General features: G+C 39.4%; 1 protein-coding gene across 1 annotated transcript in view; it reads left to right on the top strand.

Annotated features, from left to right (window-relative positions):
* The window catches only part of si:dkey-34e4.1 (carboxyl-terminal PDZ ligand of neuronal nitric oxide synthase protein), a 56931-nt gene extending 35076 nt beyond the window's left edge, over window positions 1-21855 (top strand). Inside the window, exons 8-11 of the mRNA XM_059358375.1 lie at window positions 1707-1868; window positions 4005-4206; window positions 5707-6037; window positions 19430-21855. Coding sequence (XP_059214358.1) covers window positions 1707-1868; window positions 4005-4206; window positions 5707-6037; window positions 19430-19991 — 1257 coding nt within the window. The 3' untranslated portion in view covers window positions 19992-21855. The remainder of the gene's footprint in view (window positions 1-1706; window positions 1869-4004; window positions 4207-5706; window positions 6038-19429) is intronic.
* Window positions 21856-25035: the final 3180 nt, after the last annotated feature.

Below are 25035 nucleotides of genomic sequence, written 5' to 3'. Positions count from 1 at the left end.
TAAGCACAAACATTCGTGCCAAAGTTCACACTTCTTGTATTTTTCAGCTCTTCTCACAGGCAGAGCTCAGTTTGAAAAAGTGACATTATTCTGTTCATTAATCAAAGTTGAGTAATATTTGAGTCAAAATCCGATGCTTGTTGTGGGAATGTTTGCTTTCAAATCTGATCTGACCGCTCCCACACAGTATGAGTGTTTTATTTCCTGTGACTTATCTACGATTGTTGCTTATTTAGCCATGAATACTTAACCCCTTAGCGTTCTGACAGACCACGACAAGGTTGAGGTAGTTATACTTTCCTCAAGTATTTTTAATGTTGCTACTTTATGGAATTTTCTGCCAACTTCTTTCTTTCGGTGGCTGTAGTTGGCTCAGTTTTAAAGCTGTTGGTAAGATGCTGGTATCAGGGGAAACCAGAAGATCTGGGCTACCAGCCATGTTGGGATATCTTGTTATTTTGCCACCTTCCCAACAGGATAGCATGGCTTGGATGGTACCATTGGATTCATAAGTCTTCTAGGTTTATACGATACCTACAACTGAGGCCATTATACCCTCTATAATAAAAATAACATAAATCATAAATAAATAACACTTTTTAGGTAATATCTATAATAAATAAAAGCATAATATAACACAAACTTGTGTGCCCTGTCTTGTTAGATTTGATTGTTGACCAAACAACTTGTAGTATGGTATAGTTTTAATTGGTATGAGTGTTACTGTTGTGAACCTACTTTGTGTTTAGCATTTGTTTTGCAGTGGTTGTAACCGGAATCATAGATTATGCTAGGTCACACTGTACCTGAAAGATAAGATAGCCAAAATCTATCAGAATTTTATAAAACCAAATCAAAACATTCTTCCCCCCCATGTATTTAAACCTTATTTAGTCAAGCTGATGATATACTGAGGTAGAAGGCCCCTCTCACTAAGATCCAGATTCTAAAAAACTTGAGTTGAGTGTGCTGAACTTTACATTGTGCTACTTCGCCCTCTAGTGGCGTGATGTAGGAGTTTCAGTACATATTTTGTGTACCACTGTGCCAAAACAAGTATTTTTTTTGCATGACTGCAGTAGAAATTTATGCAGGTATACAGACATGACTTATATTTATGTATGACTTGAACATCCTTAAATCGATCTCCCTATGTCAGTGCTGATCTCTATGAAGACAGAAGCACACAACAGCTTTGTTCCTTAATGTTTGTAAAAGGGGTAAAAGTAAAAAAGATGCTTTGGTCATCTGTAAAATTATCTAAAAATCCATGGAGGGAGGAGAGAGAGAGGGATGAATGGAGATAGGAAGAGTCTGTACAGTATGGTAATGAGATCAGAGATTATTTCAGCTCTGATGAGGGGTTACAGTCAGGCTCCAGGGGGCTCTAGATCAGTGGGTCGCAGTCCTGGTCTCAGGGATTCTAGAGGACCGAGTGGTTTCTGTCCTACTGGTTTGTTAATTGCATTCATTTGCAATTAAAAAGGTCCAAAAATAGCTCCTATTATGTGGCAAGGATGAAAAACTGGCAGCAGACAGGGTCCTGAGGGCCAACATTGTGTCCATTGTTGAGTCCATTGTGTCTTTGATGGTTTTTGTGGGTACAGTCTGTGTCGGGGAATACAGGGTCACAAAACTATGTTGTTTTTACAACCGTTGTTTCTCCATCACTATAATGTTTTTTTTCTGTGTCTGTCTGTGATCAGGACCTTGATCGAAGGTCCCTGTTCACTGTGACGTCCCAAGGCATAACTCCCAGCAGCCCTTGCTCTGGCTCTCTCACTCCACTGGCATCACAGCACTACCTGCAGCTTCTTCAGCAGCAGCTACAGCAGCAGCAGCAGCACACACAGGTGGCCGTCGCACAGGTAAGGAAATACGACTTGATTAACTGCATCCTCTCAAATGTAATATATTGGCTGTGTGCACCTGAAAATTGTTATACACATATATTAATTTATCGCAAACTACCTTGTGCGTACAATCTAAAAAATATCAGCCTACAGGACAAAAGGGCTGTTGTATATTTGATCAAATCTGATGAGTATTTGGCAAGGAGCCCTTAAGTTAGAGCCCTGATTTATGGTAAAGCAGCAAATATTCTAATTTGAAAAATTGGAGTCCGAGAGCATTTTTTTCCACAAATGTTGCTTAAAAATGAATGAAACAATTAATCAGTTACCAAAATAATAGATTTTTTTTCCCCCTGTCAATCGACTAATTGTTCCAGCTGCACTCACAAACATTTATATTCAATTTTTCAACGCCTTCGATATTGAGATTAACATTTCTTTGATAGTCTTTGCTCTTTGTGCAATCTTTCATTGATAGGCTAATTCAGATCAACAGTCTCTCTTTAGAGGGTAATCAATATGGAATAAATTAGACTTGATTCCTCACCTGGCTGTTTTCAGTAAAAGCCAGTGGCATGTACCACTTTTTTTTGCTATTTACTCTTAACTCCTACTACATTTCTATTTACATTAAGTTTATTAATTCACAAGTACTGCCTACACATCTTTATACGACCATAGATTACAGTTCGTCTATTAACTTGCACTAGTTTACATCTTAGATTCTCATTTTGCTTTGTGTTGCATGGTTTTCTCTTTTAATACACATTTAATGAGCATTGTTGGAGGGTGCCTGAGATCCAGGATTTTGTTACCAACGAATGCTTCTTGTAATTGTTTTGGACATCATAATTGATAACATGAAACCTTTAGTAGACCCAGCTGAACCTGACAGATTGCTCCTGACTCATATTGTGGGTTAAACTCAATATGGCATGAATTAATAACCATTATTTGTGCTATACAATAACATTGATAACATATTCCCCTTTCATTAAGTCCTATGTTTATTTGCTTGTAAAAACCTTGGGTATGCCATAAAATGAAACTAGAATTATTTTATCAAATAGACTTTAATGTTTTTTTCTTATTAGAGCCACACACATTTTTTGCTGCAGTTTTTTCCACAATGTTGACATTTTTTATTGATTGATTAATCCATTTTCCATGGTTTTCTTGATAATAACCAAAATTCATTATCAAGAAAACCATGGAAAATGGATATCAGCTCTTAAATTGAACTCTTATGAGCTATTTTTGTTGTTATCATCATATTGGTCCAAACAGATGTACCTTTAATTGTACCAGGCATTAAATGAACAAGAAAGCAAGGAGAAAACAAGGGTTATTATTATTTTTTCCATGACTGTATAAGTGTCCGTCCCCTGTAACTTATGTGAGCTTTTCTGATGCTCTCCCACTAGAGGGCAGCGCCAACACACTAATGGAAGAACAGCATAATAAAATACAAGCTTTGCAGCATTTGTAAATGAGTATCACATAATTTCATCAAGCCTTCTATTTATAGCGTAATCTTAAGCAATCCTAACACAAATGCATATGAAGTTTCATATTTCTTCTCTGATCCAGCTGATTTCACTGCTGCAGCAAAATGAACCCACAGGTTAATGAGCCTCCTAAATAGCCATTCTGTCATTACTTTCAGTTTCAGTCTTGGGTGCAGATATGAGCAGGATTATAAATGCAATTTCATCCCCATAATAATATCAAAACACATGATTGGTTGAGGTGACAGATGGGTGGAATTGAAAAAATAACTTTTGAAACAAACATTTTAATCACAATCAGACTTTTTTTATAGAATAAAAATAGGTTTTCACATGAAAGGAATTTGCTGTGGAGGTTCGGTGCACAAGAACAAACAGAGTAATAACACTTTAGATATTGATTAAGGCAAGTACTTTTGTCAAAAAATATCAGCTTAAATAGAAAATTTGAAGAATCATAAGGTTAACATACAAAAAATATATAAAAACATAACCAGTGGAAACAATATGTACAGATCTATGTAAATGAGGGAAGGAGCTGTGCAAACAGGAATGTGCAAGCTTATGGAAAATGCATCAGGGTTTTTTGCATATAAAACAAATCGCACACAGAGAAACACCTTGCCCTTTGTTTGCACTACAGGTACAGCTGCTGAAGGATCAGATGGCTGCAGAGACCGCCGCGCGCATGGAGGCTCAGGCCCGCGTCCACCAGCTGCTGCTGCAGAACAGGGACCTGCTGCAGCATCTGGCCCTGCTCGTACAGCAGCTGAAAGAGCTGGAGGCCCGCTCCCCAAAAACACAATCAGGGCAGCCACAACAGGAGCCACAAGCTAATGGACACAGTAAGTGACTGGCGGGAACATGGCGGGTCATGTTCCTCATGTGCTGCAGTCGCTGTCAGGGATCACTCCTCTGTTGGCTGGGGGGGGGTAGTCATTCATTACACAAACCATGACCCCTCACTGGCTTCATGCCTGTAACATTGCCAGTTGTGTTTGAGGGGCAGAAGCATAGCTGGCAGGTATTGAACCTCACTGTGAAGGTGAACAAAGCTGTTTTTCAGTGGTTCACCACCTAATTTGAGCATTTTCGCTTTTATCCATACTGAGGAGAAAATCTGTTGTCCTCCAGGTGTGAGTAAAACAGGTTTAAAGCATTGCTTTTTTAATGCTGAACATGTCTTGATTACAATATCAAAGGAGGCAATTAAATCAAGGTTAATGAGGACTAATGAAAAGCCCCAGTCACTGGTAATGAGGACTCTCCTCCACTCCCTGGCCACTTTACTTTACAATTTAGTCCAACTCAACAGGACAAATCTACCACAAATTCTACATTTGAGAAGATAATAATGTGACACTGAAAGATAATTGTTAATTCAACAATATAGACTCAACTATATCCTAAATAATAAACATCTAGTTAAGGGAGTGCTTCTCCGGCAGTGTCAATCACGACTGTACATTTTCTCTGTAAAAGTAGAATTTATGGCTGCACTGTTGTATTGGATTTTATTTGCTTTTACAGGTGTAATAAAGTTGCCACTGAGTATACATAACTGTTGTGTTGCAACTGCAGTGGTGTCAATAACTGAAAACGTTTCAGGATGGGATTATGGATTTTGAAATGATTGTTGAGATTTTACATAAACTTCATAATTAAAATCGAGTGCATCAACACCGCTCGCACACAGTGTGTAAACAACACATTTTTGCACACAATAGCATCTCTATGCTAAATTAATAGCAGATTATGTAATCACAGTGGATTTAAAACCACATTCTGTCAGCATTATCTCGCACTCACAGACTCGGTGTGTTCTCAGTGAGAGTTTCGTTTTGTTTGTTGTGTTAACAACTCTTTATTTTGGTACACACACATTCATACACACACTTTGTCCCAAAGGAGGATTTTTGGAGGAGGGATGTATTTACAGGAGCTAAAAGAACGGTCAGTCTTGCCAGGATAAAAATGAATAACCACACACACACGCACACAGTGGGCAGAGCTGTGTGTGTGTATCTGGTTTATGTATGAATCATTTGTGTACATGTTGAATGTGTTTTCACGTGTGTGTGCATTTTGAAAATGACATATCGTGTTTCATGCTTATATTAATCGTGTTAGTCCCTCTGATAGAAAAAGCTAATCTCAGACATGGCCGCGCTACAGTTAAGTGCTCCGACTGGCACACTGCCAACTCCTCCGTTCTCTAATGAGAGTCAGCACTTAGAGAGAGATCTTCAGAAAAATAAGAAAAAGCTAACAAGTTGGCTTGGCTGACTCTTGTCCTTTACTTGTTTCCTTAATAATAGCATTTTGTTTATTCATGTCTTCTCCAGATGTTCCACTGTCCCCATGCAGCTCCGTGTCGACATCAGTGAAGGCTCTGTCTCTGAGTCTGAAGAATCACTACAGCCAGACCCTGGACCAGCTCATCACCTCCACACCTGCATGGCCACTCCAAACCTCACCCCTCTCCCCGAGCCAAGTGGACTGCGCTGAGTCCTACCTGAACCTGCTCAACCTGGAGAACAGCACCGAACCAGCAGCTTCAGTCAACGGTGACATGGACCCCTTCATCAGAGCCAACGGGACAGCTGACAACAAGGAGAGCCCGTGCCATGAGATTGTCCCGCTCACGTTGAGGAACTCTGCCAACATGGATGAAAAGTAAGGATGGTGCTGGTGTTTATTAGAAAATAATACAGTACACCACAGTAATACAGTAGTAATAATAATAATAATAATTATTATTATTATTATTATTATTATTATTATTATTATTAATAATAATAATAATAATAATAATAATAATAATAATAATAATAATAAAATAATAATAATACATTTAATTTAGAGGTGCCTTTCATGTCACCCAAGGTCACATTACAAAGTATAAAAATGTAAACCTCTTTAAAAACAAGACAACATGGTAAAAACAAGACAATGTGATAAAAGCAAGTGAAGTAGTGTCCAGTTATAGAGTGTATGCCAGTTTGAACAGTAATACAGTAATACAGTTAATGCAGAAGGAATAAGTCTGGTCGCCCTCCACACCGGTAAAAGTCTGCCAGATGATGTGAAACAAAGTGATTCCCGTCATATGATGGACTTTTGCCGCCGGCTGAGCGGTCAGCAACTGTGCGCTGTTCATCTCCATGTACAGTCTAAATGTAAGCCAAAATGACACAAAGCAGGTGGAAAATTGGCAGAGTTGGTGCAGAGTTATTAGAGTTTAAATATAAAATATTGAAAGTGCAACATGAAAAAATTCAATATAATTTTTTTTCACTTCAATTTTGGGGGTAATAATTTTAGAACCATTAGTAGATTTGAAGTCAATTTTGCAAGCTGTTGGCTGCAGCTCAGGCTCCTTTTTTAGCCTGTATTTGTTTACATTTTGGCAGAATTGGCACCATTAAAGTGTGCCGAATTAGCTATTAGATGCCCCTGTTTTTTCAATCTACCCATGGATGTATATAAGATAGCATTGGATTACTTTTATACTGAAGAAAACTTAAAAATGTGACGATTCTCAGGCAAGCTCTGGATTGTCTTTTGTCTGATTTCTAAACAGAGATATAGAGATTCTCAGAAAGTGTAGATTGCACATGTTCTGCAGTGGGTTTAATCCATATAACATCCCATTGTTTTTGTGTGTTAGTGAGCTTCAGAGATGCTGGTAGTGCACATTTTGTTAGCTTTAAACAGACCCAGGCTAGCTGTTTCCCTCTGATCCCAGTCTCTTCTAATGGGCACACATGAGAGTGGTATCGATCTTCTCATCTAACTCTCTGCCAGAAAGCAAATATTTCCCAAAATGTCGGAACTATTCCTTTTAGTATGCATACACATTCCTAATGTGGTAGCAGTCAGTTTGTGTTTGAGGTAGCCAGGCTACACAGTGACATACGCAGACTGTAGCTTTTAGTGTTATTAGTGGAGAATAGCTCAACTCAGCAGAAACGGCCTGCAGCTAATGAAAGTGTGACTGTAATCAGGGGATTACAGAACACACGGAGAAAGGGGCTGGGGTTAGACAAACAAAGAGGGGATCAGGTTTGAGGTTGAAAGCAGGAATCAGAGAAGCTTGTGAGAAAGAATGAGATTTAAGAGAAACACGGAAACTCCATCAGCTTTAGCTCCACGCCAGTGTTTTTATTTCATGAAATAACTCATTTTGTAAAGCTATTAAAAGGCGCGTTGAGAGAGTAAAGACAGTAAATGGATTCATTTTCTTTAGAATAATTTATGCTGAATGTGTTTTGCTTTTCAGGGATCTTTTGAGGTTCTGTTTCTTGCTGTCTCGCACATTTTATCCCGTGAAGTGCTTCCCCTACTGTACTCTGACTTAATGTCTGAACGCTCTGACATGTAGCTCACTGATACACAAGCAGCCCTTACCTTGAATTCATATATGGCGCCACGGCATCTAATTACTTTTTAATGAGCTTTTTAATGAGCTTTTAATCTCCTTACAACCATCACAAAGACCAGCTATGGTATAAAAGAAAACTAAAAAAAATGATTTATTACATGAGATCAAGTAAAGCTCTCAAGCAGTACAAACTCTTTAGTCTTTTTCCTTTCACCCCCTTCCTTTACTCTCTCATCCTCACACTTAATTTGTCTCTGCTCTCGCTTTTTGCTCTCTCTCTCTGTAAGCAATCCATGGCGAACTCTCCAAGGAGAGCGTGTTAAAGTTGATTTCAAAACAGACAAGGAAAAAAATAAGTAACTGGAATTGACTCGGCGGCACAGTGTGTATTTGGCGTTCTTGCTTATGTTGTGATTTTGTGCGTCTGCTTTGCTTTGTACGAGTGTGTGTTTGTCTGAGGCTGCAGCTTAGCTCCCGACAGCCACACTCACATCCTGTGGTTTCCTGCAGCACAGACTCCCAGCCAATCCCAGCTCACATCCCTTCACAACCTGAAACTCTACCCCAGTCCATATGTCAGAATATTTTTTCTTTTGCACGAGTGTGTGGGGGGAAAATGAAAGGGAACTTAAGATCTCTTCCAAAGAGATTTTGTTACTGTACATTTCCATTTAGTTTCATCTATTGTGTGCCAGGCTGAACACCCCCTCCCCTCCCTTTTTTTGTAATTATCCAACAACTGACTTCAATTTTCTGTCTGCCACTCTTCTGAACACCACATTTTCTATTTTCTGTCTCAAAAGGCTTTAAAGATTTAGTAGCTTAAAAAATATACCACCGGGTCATTTAATGTTCATTTTCTAAAGTGACTTTCCCTTCTCTGCCATCCCCCTTATGTTTTATTGGCTGTTGTTTGCCTCCACTCCTGAGTGACATCATCGTTCTGTAAATAGTAACCATAAAGTTTATGCTGGGTTTATACACAGATGGGAAATAAACATAATTAAAAGTCAAGTTATTACTGCACAGAAACAAAAAACAAATTATTTTTTCTGCTCAACACAAAACGGGCACTTAGTTCATGATATGACCTTTCAGTGTTTATAATTGGTGGTGTATACCGCTTATATGACTCATCTACATCTTTAAATCTCACTAAAGCATAGGGAAACTGAGACAAAATAAGGGCAAATGGAAACTTCAGCTCCACTGTATATTATCGTGTTTCCCTCCCAAACTCCTTTGCATTACCTTTCATACCCGCCCTCCCCCACCACACACCACATTTTATTGCTTCCATTTGCCTTTGTTTTCTGGATTTCCCCAGCGAATCAATGTTTACAGCCTGAGTGGCCTTATTTTATGTTCTGCAGACTATCAGACAGACTCCTCTGCCATCCCCTCTCACCACCTCTCCTTCCTCCCTGTCTTGGTCCTGCCTAAGCTGACCTCCCCCCTGGGTACAGTGCTGGTCAGGCAGGGTGATGGAATCCATTCATGGCACCTAATTAGTGCAATTTAGCTTTAAATCACTCCGGCGTTCTAGCCCAACATGGATCGCATCCATGTGTGCTCTCCAGCTGGCCCACTGACTCGAGAGCTATATGATCACTGCATATGGTATGTTGGCATACCACACCAGCAACACTATATCTAACCATGTAGTGAGTCACACTTTACACAACAAACAGAGTAATCCAAGTCGGAGCAAAACAGGATGTAATAGTGGACTCAAAATACAGTTTGTGGGCAGAACATTTACAACTTTTTGAGTCATCAGCCTCTTTTTCCCTCTTATTGATGACACACACAAAAACAAGAGTAGCCAGCCAGGCTAGTTTTGTGGATATTTAAACACAAATATTGGACAATTTCAAATGTTGACCTGAAGTTAAGGGATCACCAAAGAGATTACAATTCATCCTGTGAGGGGATTCATGGCAATCCATTGAAAAAAATCTAACTAAAATGCAAGGAGACTCTATATGTATGTGTATATGTTTGTCCTTCCATTTTTTTGTCAACCATTCAGTCGATCAACTTCCCCTGTGGCAGGTGTTTTGCTGAGAGTGCAAACTCTTTAGACATGTTTACTAGCATTTCTTTATGTTCGTACTGTGTATTGTATCAAGAGGGGACCCAAGTCCAATCCCCCCTGGATGCCTTTTTAGGAGAGTTTTTTTACATCTGTCCCTTGTGCATCTCACAGGCCGAATAGGATTCCATTCTAAAAAATGTGTAAATCCCCACTGAGGGTGTGAGACACCTGTCTCACGGTGACCCCCTGCGTGTTTTTTACGCATCAATCCTATTTTTGTTGCATTTAGTGAAGTGTTTTATGCATGGACAGCTGTTTGGATCACACAAATTTCTCCAAATGAATGCTTTTGTTCCCAGAAATAGCCTGGTTCCAAATTGCTAGCCAGGAGCAAATGACACTTAGACTTTAAATTGCTTGGAGATGCATCTATGTCATAGCAGGTGTCTCGCTCAGTCTGCAAGCAGTAATAGTGGAGGCTAAGCAAGCCGCCCATTCCTAGCAGACACGTTTTGAATGAGCACACAGTCTAAAACCACAAATTTCAACCTCATGGTGGCGCTACATGAAAAGTGAGGACAAGAGCATCAGTTGTCAATAGGAGAAATCGTCTGGGGAAACATGAATGTTTGTTCAAACTTTTATAGAAATCTCGTCAGTGGAGATATTTCAGTGCGGACTAACAAACATTGCCATCCCGAGAGAAATGCTGCTAAAAACTGCAGCATGCCCACACAGTGCAAAAGCAAACACATATGGTGACCAGCAGCTTATATGAACACCCAACTATATATTATTCACCAGTGAGTCATGCTTTCCCCTGGCATGCTATGGACTGCACTCTCTTCCACTCTTTCCCTCTGACAGTATTGCATGTTGCATAATCACATTTCCTGACCTGTCTTCTGTTCTTCCTCCTCCCCCTCTATCTTTTTCTGTTTTCCCTCTCCATCATTAACATGTGTGTCGGAGCTGCACCAGCAGCCTCGTCCACCAGTAATCTCATTGCAGCGATGTGATGGAAGTGTAATGGATGGTGTTTCCAGGCGTGCGGGGTGGAGCTGGTTCTGCCAGCTGGATTTACATGCAGCTACATGGTGTTGTTCAGAGATATACGATATGACTGACTTATTTCGGGCTGAATGTGATATGTGGAGAGCTGGAAAGTCGACCTGTCAAAGTCAGTCACTGAATACTGTTTTGACAGGCAGGGTTGCTCTTTTAGAATGCTTTTGTTTGGATTTCTAACTTTTGCAGACACTTTGCGGTTCCTTCTATACTCTAGTTGCCGACTGTCACATTCAACCACCTACATGCTTAAACATCCCACACAGACATCTCACTCAGATGGGAGCTATGTGTTAATTTCTTTTCAAAAGCAAGATGCTTTCACAAAAGCCCAGCGTCCTTTCTCGGAGTTTAAACCTCCTACTGTTTTCTTCCAGTTGCTTTGTGTGCAGTATGTCTCTCTATCTGTCTGTCTCCAAGGATTTTTCCGGTAACCTTTTCAGAAACACGACTAAATAGAAAGTTAGCGACTGATCCATTTTATTCATCTCCACCTGTTGATCTGCAGAGCTCCTACTGGTTGTTGTTTAAATACAAAAGTGTTGCACCATTCTCTCACGCCATCCCCCTGATTGCCTGCTTTATTCCTGTTTATTGAATAGTGAAGTAAATCCGCATGCTGTGTTTATGAGTCATGTATCGGAGACACAGAGGGGGGTTCTTTTTAATTTCTAAAACACCTTTGCTATGTTGGGCTCTGTATTGATTTTTATGTAACATTTAACAAATGTTGGCAGTGAATAGCCTGACACACCCCTCTAACACTAAAAAAATGAAACCTTTAAGGTCCACACGAATGGTTCAGTATGTTTTATAACACTACAAACTACCTTCTATTGACAATTTCCCCCCAAAAAAAGATATTTTAGGATTTATGTTTTACTTTTCAGTCTTTGGTTTGGTTTTCTTTTAAGTGTAAGCTAGATAACCCAACACAGGTGACCATCTCTTCTGATCAGAATGTATAGAGTTTGTTAATCCTCCTCATTGTTCTTGTGGTGGATTAGTGAGAGCAGCAGACAGTAGCTGTTCTGGGCTCCTCTCTTATTTTTCTCAATTGATGGTGAATCACAGTTGGAGCTCTTTCATGGTTTTGGGCATGAAGCTCTCCGCTGAATCATCGGCACAAAAGACAATTGTGCTAAAATATATTTGGTACTTTGATTTAAAATTACAAGTACAAGCCTATTTACATAAAAATGTAAGAAGTTAACTGCAGCAGCATTTTCAGTGGGTGGTAGCTTAAGATTTCATTGTTTGGGCAAAAAAATATATACAGGTAAAATAAATTCTGGATATTTTTTTGGATGATTATTTAACAGTGGTTCATTGTTCACAAGTGAGAAGTAAAAGCACCGCTCTGCATTGATCTTCCGACATGCTTTTCCTCCATGGCAACCATGTTAATGTATTGATGGGGTCAACGGTCAGCCCTACATGTAGTCGCCCACCATTGAGACAGTCACTGTCTAAATGATCTGATCATTTTCAAATTCCTGATCAATCTTGAAGGCTTCCAAGATCACTTTTCAGGTGAATTGAAAATATTTAATGTCCTCTTACTTTTGTCTACATAACCCCACTGACTCATCCACACTACGTGAACAAACCAGTTAAGTGATGTAGCCAACTAGATGGCTATTATTTCACATATAGCTCCCTGGAGTGAAATATTCTAAACAATGCAACATGATATTTAACTAGCAGCATGGCAGATGACAAGCTTGTGCCACACAAAAAAAGTCAGTGTCAGTGGTATGGGGATCGTTTGGCGATGCAGGGTCAGATATTTCCCTGCTAGAGTTATACGTCAACTTTGTCGAGCAAAGGTAGGCTCGTCTAGAGATCCACCACCGATTTGTTTTTCGATTCTTAGTTTGATTGTGTGCTGTGTAAAACGGGAATAAAAAAACAGAACAAATTATATTGTAACAAATGTGTGTAGTATCAATATGTGCAATATTGTGTTTTCATTTGGAAATGTAGAAATGTGTTAGTTATTTCAAGTACGGCTATTGTCTACAGGGCATTTCCAAATTTAGAAAAGAGATCCCAATTTAGATACATTGGATCGTGGATTGTGAGTGTGATTAAGGTGATTGAGGTTTTAGTTTTTGGCCAGATCGCTCACCCCTACTTAAATGTGCTAAAACGTGCAAAGTCACTGGTGTTGACTTTAAAATTCACTAGTGCCTTCCATAGCTCCCTGATCCTCTGTAGTCTAACTGTTGCCTCTCTTTGGTGCAGGTGCGAGGACCCTCTTCTGCTCTTCCTCTTCCTCATCTAACCACCCCTCATTTCCCCATCAGTCTGCTCAAACAAACAAACAAACTGAACCCCAGAATAACAACCAACAAGCAGACCTGCTGCCTTTAACCCACAGCTCATAGGTTCCATCGTCCCGCCCCCATCCCCGTCCCTCTCATCGTTTGCTGCACCAGCCTGTCTCTCCCTAGGAGCCTGCGGAGCTCTCTGCCACTGCTTAAGCCCCCTTCCTCTCTTCCTCCTCCTCCTCTTCTCCTCTCTGCCCCTTCTCCTCCCTCTATGTGAGTATTTCTCATGACAACCAGCATGTGGAACCTGTGTCAGTTGCACAAGCATGGTATTGGGCATGTGGTGGATGAACAGTGTGGGTGTTTGCTGGCTCATGTTTAGGTCTCACCAGTGATTTCTCTGCTAATGACTGCATACTAACCTCCATTTACATGCAGATGTGTTTCTGCAAGTTCATAACCAAATTTGCATTGAGGCAATCAGTGAGCTACACATGTCTTCTTCTGCACGGTAGCACTGTCTGTTTTTTCTTCACTTTGCTGAACTGTGAGGGCTTGTTTTGTCTTGCATACGTTTGCAGAAAAAGAAAAAGAAATAGTCTTGTCAAGATTTTGGTATTATCTTGTCAGTGGAGGTTCCACCTGAACAGTAAAGCTGTCAGAGCAGAGGCAGAGGAGAAGTACCTCTTGATGCACCTGTCTTACACTCACTTTGTCACAGTGGAGTTTGTTTTATTTAAGTGAGTGTGTGTTTTGTGTCATGTGCATGTGTTGCTTTTTCTGAGTCTGACCAAGTCACCATCTTCCAGGTGGAGAATGTAATAAGCCTAGCCTCAGGCATACAGCATCAGACTCCTCACATACTGTACTGCAGCACTCTTTTAACCTGTAACTGGAGCTACTCCATCAAAACAGACACAACTCTGCCAGACACAACAGATTTAGCTAAGGCTAGTAAAAGATATTAAATTAGGTCTGAGAGACACTTGCCGTGTTTCCATTAAAGTCAAAGCGGATTTGAAGCGTCATTTTTAAATGTCGCATTAAAGAAAATGCGAATTAGGGACGTTTCCATCAACTGGTTTAGAGGGAATAAACAAAGATGCGTAAACGTACTTTCGTCAAAAGATGGCAGTGTAATGTGAAGTTGTAGGCTAATCTCTCAGTAAACAGTAGAAGAAGAAGAGATTGCACGAGAGAGAAAAAAAACAACAAAAAAAAGTTTGCTAAGAATTGCTAATTAATAACATTAACGCATTGTGAGGAGGCACCGTAAGACGCTAACAGCGCCATGTGAGTTAAATGTTCAATACGTCAGAACTTATTTGGAATTATTTTCCATATCCCTTTTTTGCGCATTAACTATTTTTTTAAAATCACCTCAAGCTAGTGTAAAAACTTTGCACATTTTCAAAAGCTTTCTTGAATTTTGGTGTTTCCATCAAGCTTTTCTCATGCTAATCGCCAAAATGTACATAGAAATTTGTTGATGGAAACACGACTAGTCTTCCTGTTTGTAGAACCAAGCAATCGATGATGACATTTTCAGACTATCTTTTATAATTGATTTAAATCAATTTAATCTATTAGTCATTTCCTTTATGAAATAAATAAATTTAATTTTGTGGCTAGCAATGACTTACAGAAGTTGTCTTCAAGTAAATAAATAGAAATCCTACATCAGATCAGAACTGAATTGTATGTAATAAACGCATAACAGAAAAATAAGCAAATAATCATATCTTAAGCACACAGGCTTGTTATGCTGTAAAAATTAAAATGTGAAGTGTGTGGCTTTATACAAGACAAATATTCAGCTTATTTTCCAGTGTCTGACGTTCCTATCCACAATTAGATGCAACAATTTAGATGATGTGAAATAATCAGTTTTGTATAGTATTACTGCAAAAATATAATCTTACTTTAAAAAGCAAAAACCTGATGAATTACTTGTGATGAATTACCTGCAGTGTCAAAAGTAGATTTCAAGTCTCTGCAAGTTGGTGTTCATTCCCCTCTGAAATGAACTGTCTAAATGTTACAGCAGAAGAATAACATTCAGCTATTCTTCTTCACTGTTAATGTGAACTGTGTGTGAGCTGTCGTAAATGCTTTGACTCGGAACAAGCTGCTAATAATCTCCTTAAATGTGACAACTGCTTTAGTGAGTGTGACACCATGGTATAATGAACGCTGGAAGATTTGCACTATGGGCTGTATCACAGATCTTTAGCTTGTCTTTCAGTCTTTGCACCAACACCTCCAGTAAGAGACAATTATTGTGCTAAAAAAGTTTTTTGTGGATTAATTTAGGGCTGGGCGATATGGACCAAAAGTCATATCCCGATATATTTAGACAGAATATCGATATACAATATATATACCAATTTTTTTTATAACAAAGTGAGAGCAAATGTTTAGTCAAAGCCAAATATGACATGTCAAGTAGTTTTATTGAAACCGTTTATTTTAGTGAACATAAATACTGTAAAACAACAGAAGAAACTGCTTCTTTAAATCAAAGCTCCATAAAGTGACATTTTAAAAAAATATCTTAAATAAAAATGGCCTAAGAAATAAAATAGGCCAATCTTTTTCTGAAATAAATATATTTATATGAAAATAGAATAATGACTATTACAAAATAACTAATTATGACAAACCCTAGTAAGGGCAGCATTTATATATAATGAAAGAAAATAATTGAACTATATCGATATGGTCTAATTCCGTATCACCTTTAAAAATATATTGATATATTTTTTTTTATCCCTAGATTAATTGTATTTTGACAAAAGATTGTGATTTACTATTTTCTGTAGTCTGTAGGCAGTAACATCAACATTTTCATTTAATTTTCATGATCACCAGCCATTACGTTCAAAATGACACATTGTAGAAGTTGATTGAATCAACCATTTGTGTTTTTCTGCCTTTGTTTGTTTAATATATATAGTGTAAGACCAAATCTCCAAATTTAAAAGGATGAGAAAAGGAAGTCTAAATGAGAAAGACAGCAGTATCAGAGATGCATGGCAGTTCAACTGATTAAGACTAGAATGAGGTAAATGGACAGACACAGAGAGTAATAAAAGGAGAGGTAGAAAAGTGAAAAGCGAAGACAGAGGAGAGAGAGATAGGGCAGTGAGGTGGAGAGGGGTGTCAGTGTGACAGAAAAGAGGAGTGCTGAGTCAAAGTTATGATAATGAGACGGGCCTGCTCCTTGATCCAGCTGCAAATTCATCTCCACGACTTGGCAGATCACACATTCAAATATAACAGCATGAGAAAAAGCTGAATCAACTCAACACTGGGCTCTTTATAAGCCACAAAAAACAATTAGCTCTGGAAAGAAAACAATGCAAGTATCCAATGGTTTTATTTTGTTTTAGAAGCACTATGTGGGCTACTCTGTTATGCATTGTTTTAGCTTCCATAAATTAAACAATAACTTGTTCCCAGACAGAGAATTTGTTGCTTGCAAAATTAAAAATGTGAGCAGCTCTGTCGCCAAAAGGCTGTGTGGCTATAAAGTCATTGAGAATGAGATATGCAGTTCATATAATTTGTGAGACAACAAAATTATAGTTGAAAGAAATAATAAAATGATCCTCCTGCAGGCTTTGCATTGTAATATTCTATCTTCCGGTATTATTTTATCATTTTCTTTTTACTGTATCATGTAGCCTCTTTGCCAGGAGTTGGCTCACAAGCTACTCTATCCAGCAAATGATTGATGTCCAACTGTATATTATTTGAAAATTATTTGGAAATCTGAATATACAGCAGTCTTTTTAGCATTTTATTTGCTTTAGAGGCAAATAAAATTACTTAACTGTGCGTTGGTGTTTTGCCAAATATTCCTACAAGCCTCATTACCTCCACCATGAAGATTATGTTTGCACTTCGGTTTGTTTATTTGTCAACAGGATGAGGAGGTCTGTGCTCTCCGAGTGCACCTCTAGTTAATACACTGCAGCATGCTAAAATGTTCTAATTGGTACTAAACACAAAACACAGCTTACACTGATGGAAATTAAACGTTGTAAAATTGACCTAATAGTGCTAAATTAAATGTTTTTGCATCGAGAACATGAATGTTTGTACAGAATTTCATGGTAGTTTATCTGATCATTGTTGAGATATTTCACTCAAAACCACAAATGTGAACCTCATAGTGGCACCAGAGGAAAAATCAAAGCATCAAGAAAGTCATTAGGATCCAACCTCTGGGACTATTGCTGACTATTTAAAAAAAAAAAAAAAACGTTTAAAAAATGTAAAAGTGAACACCAATTTGAAATCACGGCAAGCAACATTTTTGTATGATATATGTTGTGTAAAAATGTTCATAACGGCACATATCGGACAGCATATACACCGATACCGCCTTTGATGGACCAATACTCGGCTCTATGTCTGCCCGATTGATTGTCAATCCATCCAATAGTTGTTGAAAGATTTCACTAAAAATAAAAAACATCTGCCATCCCTCAGGCCATAATAAAAGCCAGTGGTACAGCTTGTGACATTGGAGTCAGCGGAGTTCAACTTGACTTTCAACCCCACAGTGTTGTATGCTCCTCTCCATTTGTCCGTAGGGGAAACAGTGGGTAATTATGTCTGGTGGTGGTTTCCCTGCACCATTACAACAACTCTGTCATTACCGTAGCTGTCAGCACCAATCCTGTACAGAAGCAGAGACAGTAAATACATCAGTAAGTCACATAAGTTCATTACCGAGACCAGAATTCACCCACAGACCGGATTTACACGCGGGAACAAAGTTAGCAGCCACCAGCACAATGTGGCTGGGAGGAGTCAACTAGGAAGCGGGGCTCGTTATCTGGTGTGTGTCAGGACTCATTTTCCAACAGAATGACTGTGATTGTGTGTGGTTGTGCGCACTGGTGCTTGTCTTGGCATTTCTGTGGTACAATCAGAGACGCTGCAGTGGAGCTATTTCTGGTGTGAGGAGGGGAAAGCCTGCAGCTCTTTTCTCGTTTTTTTTCTTTGGCTCCCTTTCTTCCCACTTTCCTCTATTTTCCCGACAGGGGAGCTGTGGGTTGTAGATAAGTCCCAAGACAGCCGAAACAGCAGGGAGCCAGAGAGAATGGGAGAGTTTCTATCTTGTCCAGTAACAGCTTACGTCACAGTACGTCTCAGGTTAATGTGCTGTAATGTGACTGATGTAGGGGAAAGTTGGCCAGAGGCTTATTCACATGCATCTGCTTGGTAGAGAGAAATGATTTTGCTGAAATAGGGCCGGACGATTGTTTCTATTTTCAGATTATCCAGTCATGGTTACTCGATCGCTGACAGATCATCCGACAAGAGTAGGAGGGGGTGGGGGGCGTTATGTCACAGCACACCAGTGAAATCTCAGTATTAGTTTCTTTTTCCCATCCATTTTAAGTAGGTTTTGGGTTTCGAAGAGCAAGTTATTGATAATATTGAAGGTCCTTGTTATCCAAATTTGGTTAATTATGAACTGTGGGTGAATAAACACATTTCTACTGTTTAAATATGATTTATTACCATAATGATGACTTTATTGCTGTTAGAATTTAATTTGGATTAAAGTTTTTGAATCATCTTGATTACTTGGCCTAGTTTCTTATTTGACGCTGCCAGATGGTTTGTCTGTTTGGAAAAGGGCAGTCACTTTAAGAAAATACTTGGCAGGTGATTGGATGAATCATCTGTCAATCACTGTCTACATGTACTTTGTTTTGAATGTCCCCACATGTTAACAGTCATCACACACACCTAAACCAAGCCTGTAGCTGCTAGTAACTCCTCAAAGGATGCTGATTGGTCAAACAACTTGCTGTTTGGAAACAAACGCATTATTTGGAGCCTGACAAGATAGATTCACCCTCTGGTATTCTCACGATTCTTACATGAACCCATGATACTTTGAAATCCAGCGTAAATCAAGCTTTGAAATTATTGAACCTTTAAGCTTTCTGTAAGCAATACTGCTAAAGTTCCATGAATAAACATTCATAACAGAGTGTTAACATTTTCTTTGACATATTTTAGTATAAAAAAGAAAAACAATTTCATAGCAGCATCTCCTCTATTCAAACATTGACTCAACAAACACAATCCTCATCATATCCGCTCCACCAAAAACATCTGTAAATACACAAGAGGAACTAGATTATAGAAGAGTATGGTTCTTATAGTAAGACAGTTGTAGTCACCTTGATATTGGCTTAGGAAAAACAACCCTGACAACCACCACTGAACATGTTTTTTTATTTTTTTCCAGACTTTACTAATATCTTCCTCTTTTGCAGGTATAAACAGATGATCCCTAAACTCGACCCTCCGCCCTCCATGAACCGCAAGCGGGCTAGCAGGACCTTGTCTCCGGGGTCAGACATTACTGCTGTGACAGCGCCCGGAGAGGTCACCACTAATGACGGGGCCCCCAGCCGCAGCAGCAGCCTCTCGTTCCCAGACACCACCCCCGGCTCCATGTCATCTGCTGACTTCCACTCCCTCAGCAACGGCGAGAGCAGCTCCGGTTCGGCCAGCGAGGACTCGGGCGTGCGCTCTGAGACCAAGTCCCTGCTGTCGCCGCTGCGCGATGACGACGACCTGTTCGGGGACCGCGGGACATTTTTAACAGCCTCTAGCGGCTGTGACAGTCCCCTGGAGGAGAGAAATGAAGCACTTCTCTCATCCTCTGAGTCATATCCTGCTGAGCACCCTCCCCTCACCTCACATCCGGACACCTGTGAGCACCCACTGCCCTTCTCCTCTCCAATGAATGATACATGCCTTCACATCAGTTTCTCTGAGGACGAGCTGCTGGAGAACAACCAGGAAGAGCCTAATGTCCCACAGCGGAGTTAGGAGGACCAGCCAAGACCTTTCAATCTGTCCATGCTGAGACGCTCGTTTGTTTGCACTGGGCTCCATATCAGGACTTTTAATTATTCCACTTGTGACACAGTACAGACATAGCATATACCAGTAACTGAAAAATAATCTATTGTATAAATTATTAGCCAATGGACAGATTTAGTATTTTTGTAATGGAATTTAATGATCTAATTTCCTTTTTAGTGACTAGAATGTTAAGCAGAATACATGTAGCAATTCCTGCACTGTTAAGGTCACGCATAAGTTACTGTAGAATTCAAGGAAAATGAGGGAACACATTTTATTTTTGCTAGTAGTCATCCTTAAAACATTATTTTGTATGACGCTTCGCTGTGGTGCAAGCTATTGTGGGAAATGTGAGTTTTCTGCAGATTTCACGGAGGGATTCCGATGATCACAAACATGTTGGTGATGTTGAGAAAAGCTTCAGCTTCTGCAAAGCACCCGATCGAATGATGGGGAAGAAAAGAACAAGAAAGTCGGATAAAGGAAAAAGAGGATAGGAGTGAGCAGATGTAGTTGTGTTTTGGTTTATGCACATCCATTTGTGGCTGTGTATGTTTTTGTGATCAGTTGAGTGGTTTTTTAGAACGTTTTGTGCTACTTGTATTTCGGGTTTTTCAGACAGGAAAATTTCGTGGACTATCTGAATGGATTTTGTGTGCTGTGTTGCACTGATTCTGTATGTAGCATGGTTGTAATTCTACAAAAACATTACATTTAAGGTGTTTTAGTTTTGAGAAACGGCACAGGAAGAAAGCAAGAAAAAATTGCTAACGGCCTGAAAAGCTTTGGATTGCACCTGTCTGAGTGGGGAGGGTGATATAAAAGGGACCGTAGGACTCAATTGGGAGATAATTTGGGGAATCACAGAGGAGCCTGGAGAGAGACGGCCTGCCAGATGGATTTTCTCTCTTCTGCCTCTCACTTTGAGAAATCCTGAATCACCAGCAAATCTGTTTCATCCAGAGCTTTCAGAATACATCAAGCTGACATTGTACATATAGTATTATTTATGTATTGGCTTATGTATGTGTATCTTAATCTAAACATTGGGATGTTTTAACTTCAGTGTTGTATATTTATATCACATAGTGACTACATGATTAACATGGCCAAAAGACACATGATATAGATATTTACCCATATCTAAAAATGTTCGATTTTAATACATCAGTCATACTCATCTTTAACTTTCTATATTTAGTGTTTTGTCTCTTTTTTTGGCGAATAAATTACACTCCAAATATGAGCGTAGGGAGGTAGAGACAGGCTGTGACCATAACTACATATCAAAGCAAGAGCGGAAAGAAACAGAAATTATTAACAGAGACTCTGGATTATTCACACAAATTATCATATGTGTAGTTTTATCAACATTTCAAATAAATGTACTGGTTCCAACTTCTCAAATATGAAAATCTGTTGAACATTTGCTGGTTTTTCAGATATTCCTGAAATATCTTTGAGTTCCGAATTAACAGATTAAGTAATAATCTGATAAAATAATCACATGTTGCATGTAGCTCTTTAAATTCATCTTTTTTAATGTTTTACATGCATGTGGCACAATTTTACGTTGTTATAGTATAATAGTGTTTTATTCAATTCAATGCAAGCCTAACCTTCGACAGGTAGAAGTGATAATAAATGGAATCGAGAGGAAAAAGCAGCTGAGGTGTGATAAGAGAGATGGTGTAACGGTGCAGGTGTAAAATGCCCACAGGCGAAGCTTTTGACACCCAGAAACGAGGCTTTTCTCAACATCATGTGGCAGGAAGCTATAACAGCAATAACACATGAAAGAAAAAAATAATAAAGAGGAATAGTTGAACTTTTGTGTTGTTTTTTTTCACCACACAGTTTCCTCCAGAGTGTGTTTGTATTAGATTTGTATTTAGCAGAAAACCACAAGACCAGACTTGATGAAGAGAAAATCACTGATGTTGGTATTCAAAAGAACTGCCTTTACCTGCTGGATTCTTTGTTGATTCGCGTCTTTCATGTAATTTCCCATAATTGCAGCATGTAAACATCATATCCCCTGACTGAGGTGAATGCACTGCAGGAAGATCAGGCTTCAAACTGCAAAGCATTCACGTGTAATATTCAGACAGGTGCAGGCAGCCGAGGACATGATAACAAGCAGTTTACAGCGGGATTCAAATCGTCAAGTAACGAAGCTCCCACAGGCACAGGCCATTAAGAACAGAAACGCTTTTTGCTTCATCTCTGTCCTTTTACCCTACATTCATTATATCCTTACATTCACATTTGGTATTAAAAATTCATGTCCTTCAAAGTCTTGTGGTCTTTCCCCACATTTTCAGGGCTTGTAAAGACTTTCTGTCACTTTCTCTGCGTTGCACGGCTCCCGAGGTGCCTTTTTAAAGGCGAGCTGTTTCTTCTCTGTTGTCCCCGAGCGTACAAAGCTTGTCTGCAGTGTACACTGTCGCTGCGAGGCAGGAACAGGTGACTGACAGGTTTAATGTGTTCAGGGAGTCGGTGGAATGCAGTAATGAGAATGGAAGCAAATAGGAAATCCTCCAGCTCCAGGGTATTAGAGCTATTATTTCCCCTGCAGTGCTTAGATCTCAGGAGTGCAAACATCACCTCTTTTGCAGGGTAAACAAGGGAATTGGTGAAGTGTGTGTTTTACATGTGGCACAGGAGCCTTCACGCCCTCCTTCAACTTGGAATTCCCCAACTGTCTAATCAATAATGCAAGATGTCTGTGCAGCTCAGAATAGCTAAAGCTTCTCCCGCTCTCTTGTTCTTTCTCTCTGGAGATGTGGCCTCCATCTGAGCCAGTTCAATACCAGACTGCGTCTGATCTGCGATCAATCCGACGTACCTGCTGAGAGCCAGATCGCAGCTTGAGGCCGACCGTTAACCTTGGTTCACTGGCTTTACATAGATGCTTAAACTAGATGGCCATCGTCCCTTTATGTGCCAATTAATGCTGCTGAAAAGGCAGTATTAGACTTCGTATAGACAGGGGTGAGCCTGTCGGTGATCAAAGCTTTGTGTGTGAGGCTGGTGATCACACACGCATATGGCTGCACATTTTAACAGCTGCCACTGGAAATGAAGATAAGACTGCAGATTTGGCTTTCTTGTTGCATTTAGAGATTTAAAAGATTTCTTTAATCATTCATACACGAGCCTGTGCACCACAATCTAATTCTCCCAGATGTAGTTGGAAACATGCCATAATTATAATCATAATGTTCATTTTTTCCCTCATTATTTACAGCCTCCATTTTGCATTAAGGAAAACAATATGTTGGGAAAGAGTGAGAAGAAAACTACAGCACAGAAATTCACAATTTCATCAATGTTTGATCATTTAGTTCCAGAATCCTCTCATGTACAGACAAACGTAAAAACTACCACTGGGGCAAGGGTATCACAGTGTTGGTCATGTTTCATTTAAATGCAAATTTGTAATATCAAAAGGCAGTTCTTCACTTGATCCCAAATCATTCTGGGAAGGTAATGATAATGTCACTTAACATACTGTCTTTCTTATTGTTCTGGAATGCGCTTCATGTGGGAGCAGCAGAGTTTGGTAGCTCGCTGATTTTGCACAAATTTGCTAGGTTTTTATGTATTTTATAATATTTTTGATGGATACTTCTGTGGAGAGAAGAGTTTATTCAAGAGAGGAGCTTTTTTCATTGAAACGGGGCAGGTCTGGAGGACACCATCACCCTATTTCAGCTGAGTTGAAGAGGTGTTTTCGTGTTTGCCATTCTGGTGCAAAAGTTAAGGCTCGGAAATGGAGATATAAGCCTTTTCTGCCGTCAGTCATCATGGGATACTCCATTTCTCTGCCCAACAAGACTGATGAACTGGAGATACTGGTGAAGACTCAGAAAGAATACCGTGAGTGCAGACTCTTGTGTTTTACGGAAACGTGGTTGAATCAAAACATCTCAGACTCCAATGTGGATCTACCCGTTGTTTCAACAAAATTCAGATTTTTTTTGTTCCAAAACTTTGTTTTAGCCAAAACTATCTTTAGCAACCTCACAAGCTAGCTAGCTAACTCTTGCTAGCTCTAACTACTAGAGCACAACAGATTTTGACAGAAGTTTGATTATAAAATGTTTTGTTTTTTCAGGCTTTGTTTCACAGAATATTGTTCATTTTATGGATGAATCAAATATATTTTATATATTATATTTCTACTACTCAAAGAAATGTTAAAAAGTTGCTGCATGTTATTGAGATTTTAAAAAAACAACTTGTTTACACATCTTATGAATTAGGTAATGTCATGGATGAGGATAAAAACTGGTAATATCTGTATTTGTTTGTTGGATTAAGTGTACTGGTATGTTAAACCAAACACTTATGCTTCAGACACAGTGGAACAGCCCTCTGTGGCCCTTAGCTGGAGTCTCGCCTCACAATGTCATAGCTTTGTTAGGAATGCAGTCATCTCAGATATGTAAACACACTGATGTCAGGCAGACGGATAGAGCTGGGAATAAGAGGAAACAGTGGTGGGACTGCAGAGACATGCAGCAGGCAGTACGGACATCAATGTCATGGAGCTGTAATGCCTTTTTACTTGCTCTTTAAAAGTCTGAGACAATGAATGAGCTCTTACATCTTTAGCGTGACATTTAGCTTTTGGTGACATTTATCCCGTCTCCTTTTATAACCTGTATTTGGATTACTTAATGCTGCATTTATTTTTCCTCTCCCCTTTCGTCAAGCAGGATAGAATGGCATGAAATGTTTTACCGAGTCACTGAGTGTCCTGAAGAGCCAAAGGCACCTCTGAGTGAGAGCTTTGGGTGTCTGGAGTCGGGCCCTGGAGGAAACACAATAACCCCTGGGTTCAAACCATTTCCTTTTGACAGAAATGTTTTCCTCTGAAGTCAAGTGGAGAAGAAGTAATACTACTTTTACAACCTGCTGAAAAAGGTCAGCCACAGTCTGAAAGCCAAGAAAGCTCTTGTTTGCACTTTTAGATCTAAACCAACCAGGCCCTCTTGAAACC

Source organism: Centropristis striata, chromosome 19 (genome assembly GCF_030273125.1).
Source record: "Centropristis striata isolate RG_2023a ecotype Rhode Island chromosome 19, C.striata_1.0, whole genome shotgun sequence".
Classification (NCBI taxonomy): Eukaryota; Metazoa; Chordata; class Actinopteri; order Perciformes; family Serranidae; genus Centropristis; species Centropristis striata.
The sequence above is the reverse complement of the archived record's forward strand: the minus strand, read 5'-3'. Positions and strand labels throughout refer to the sequence as shown.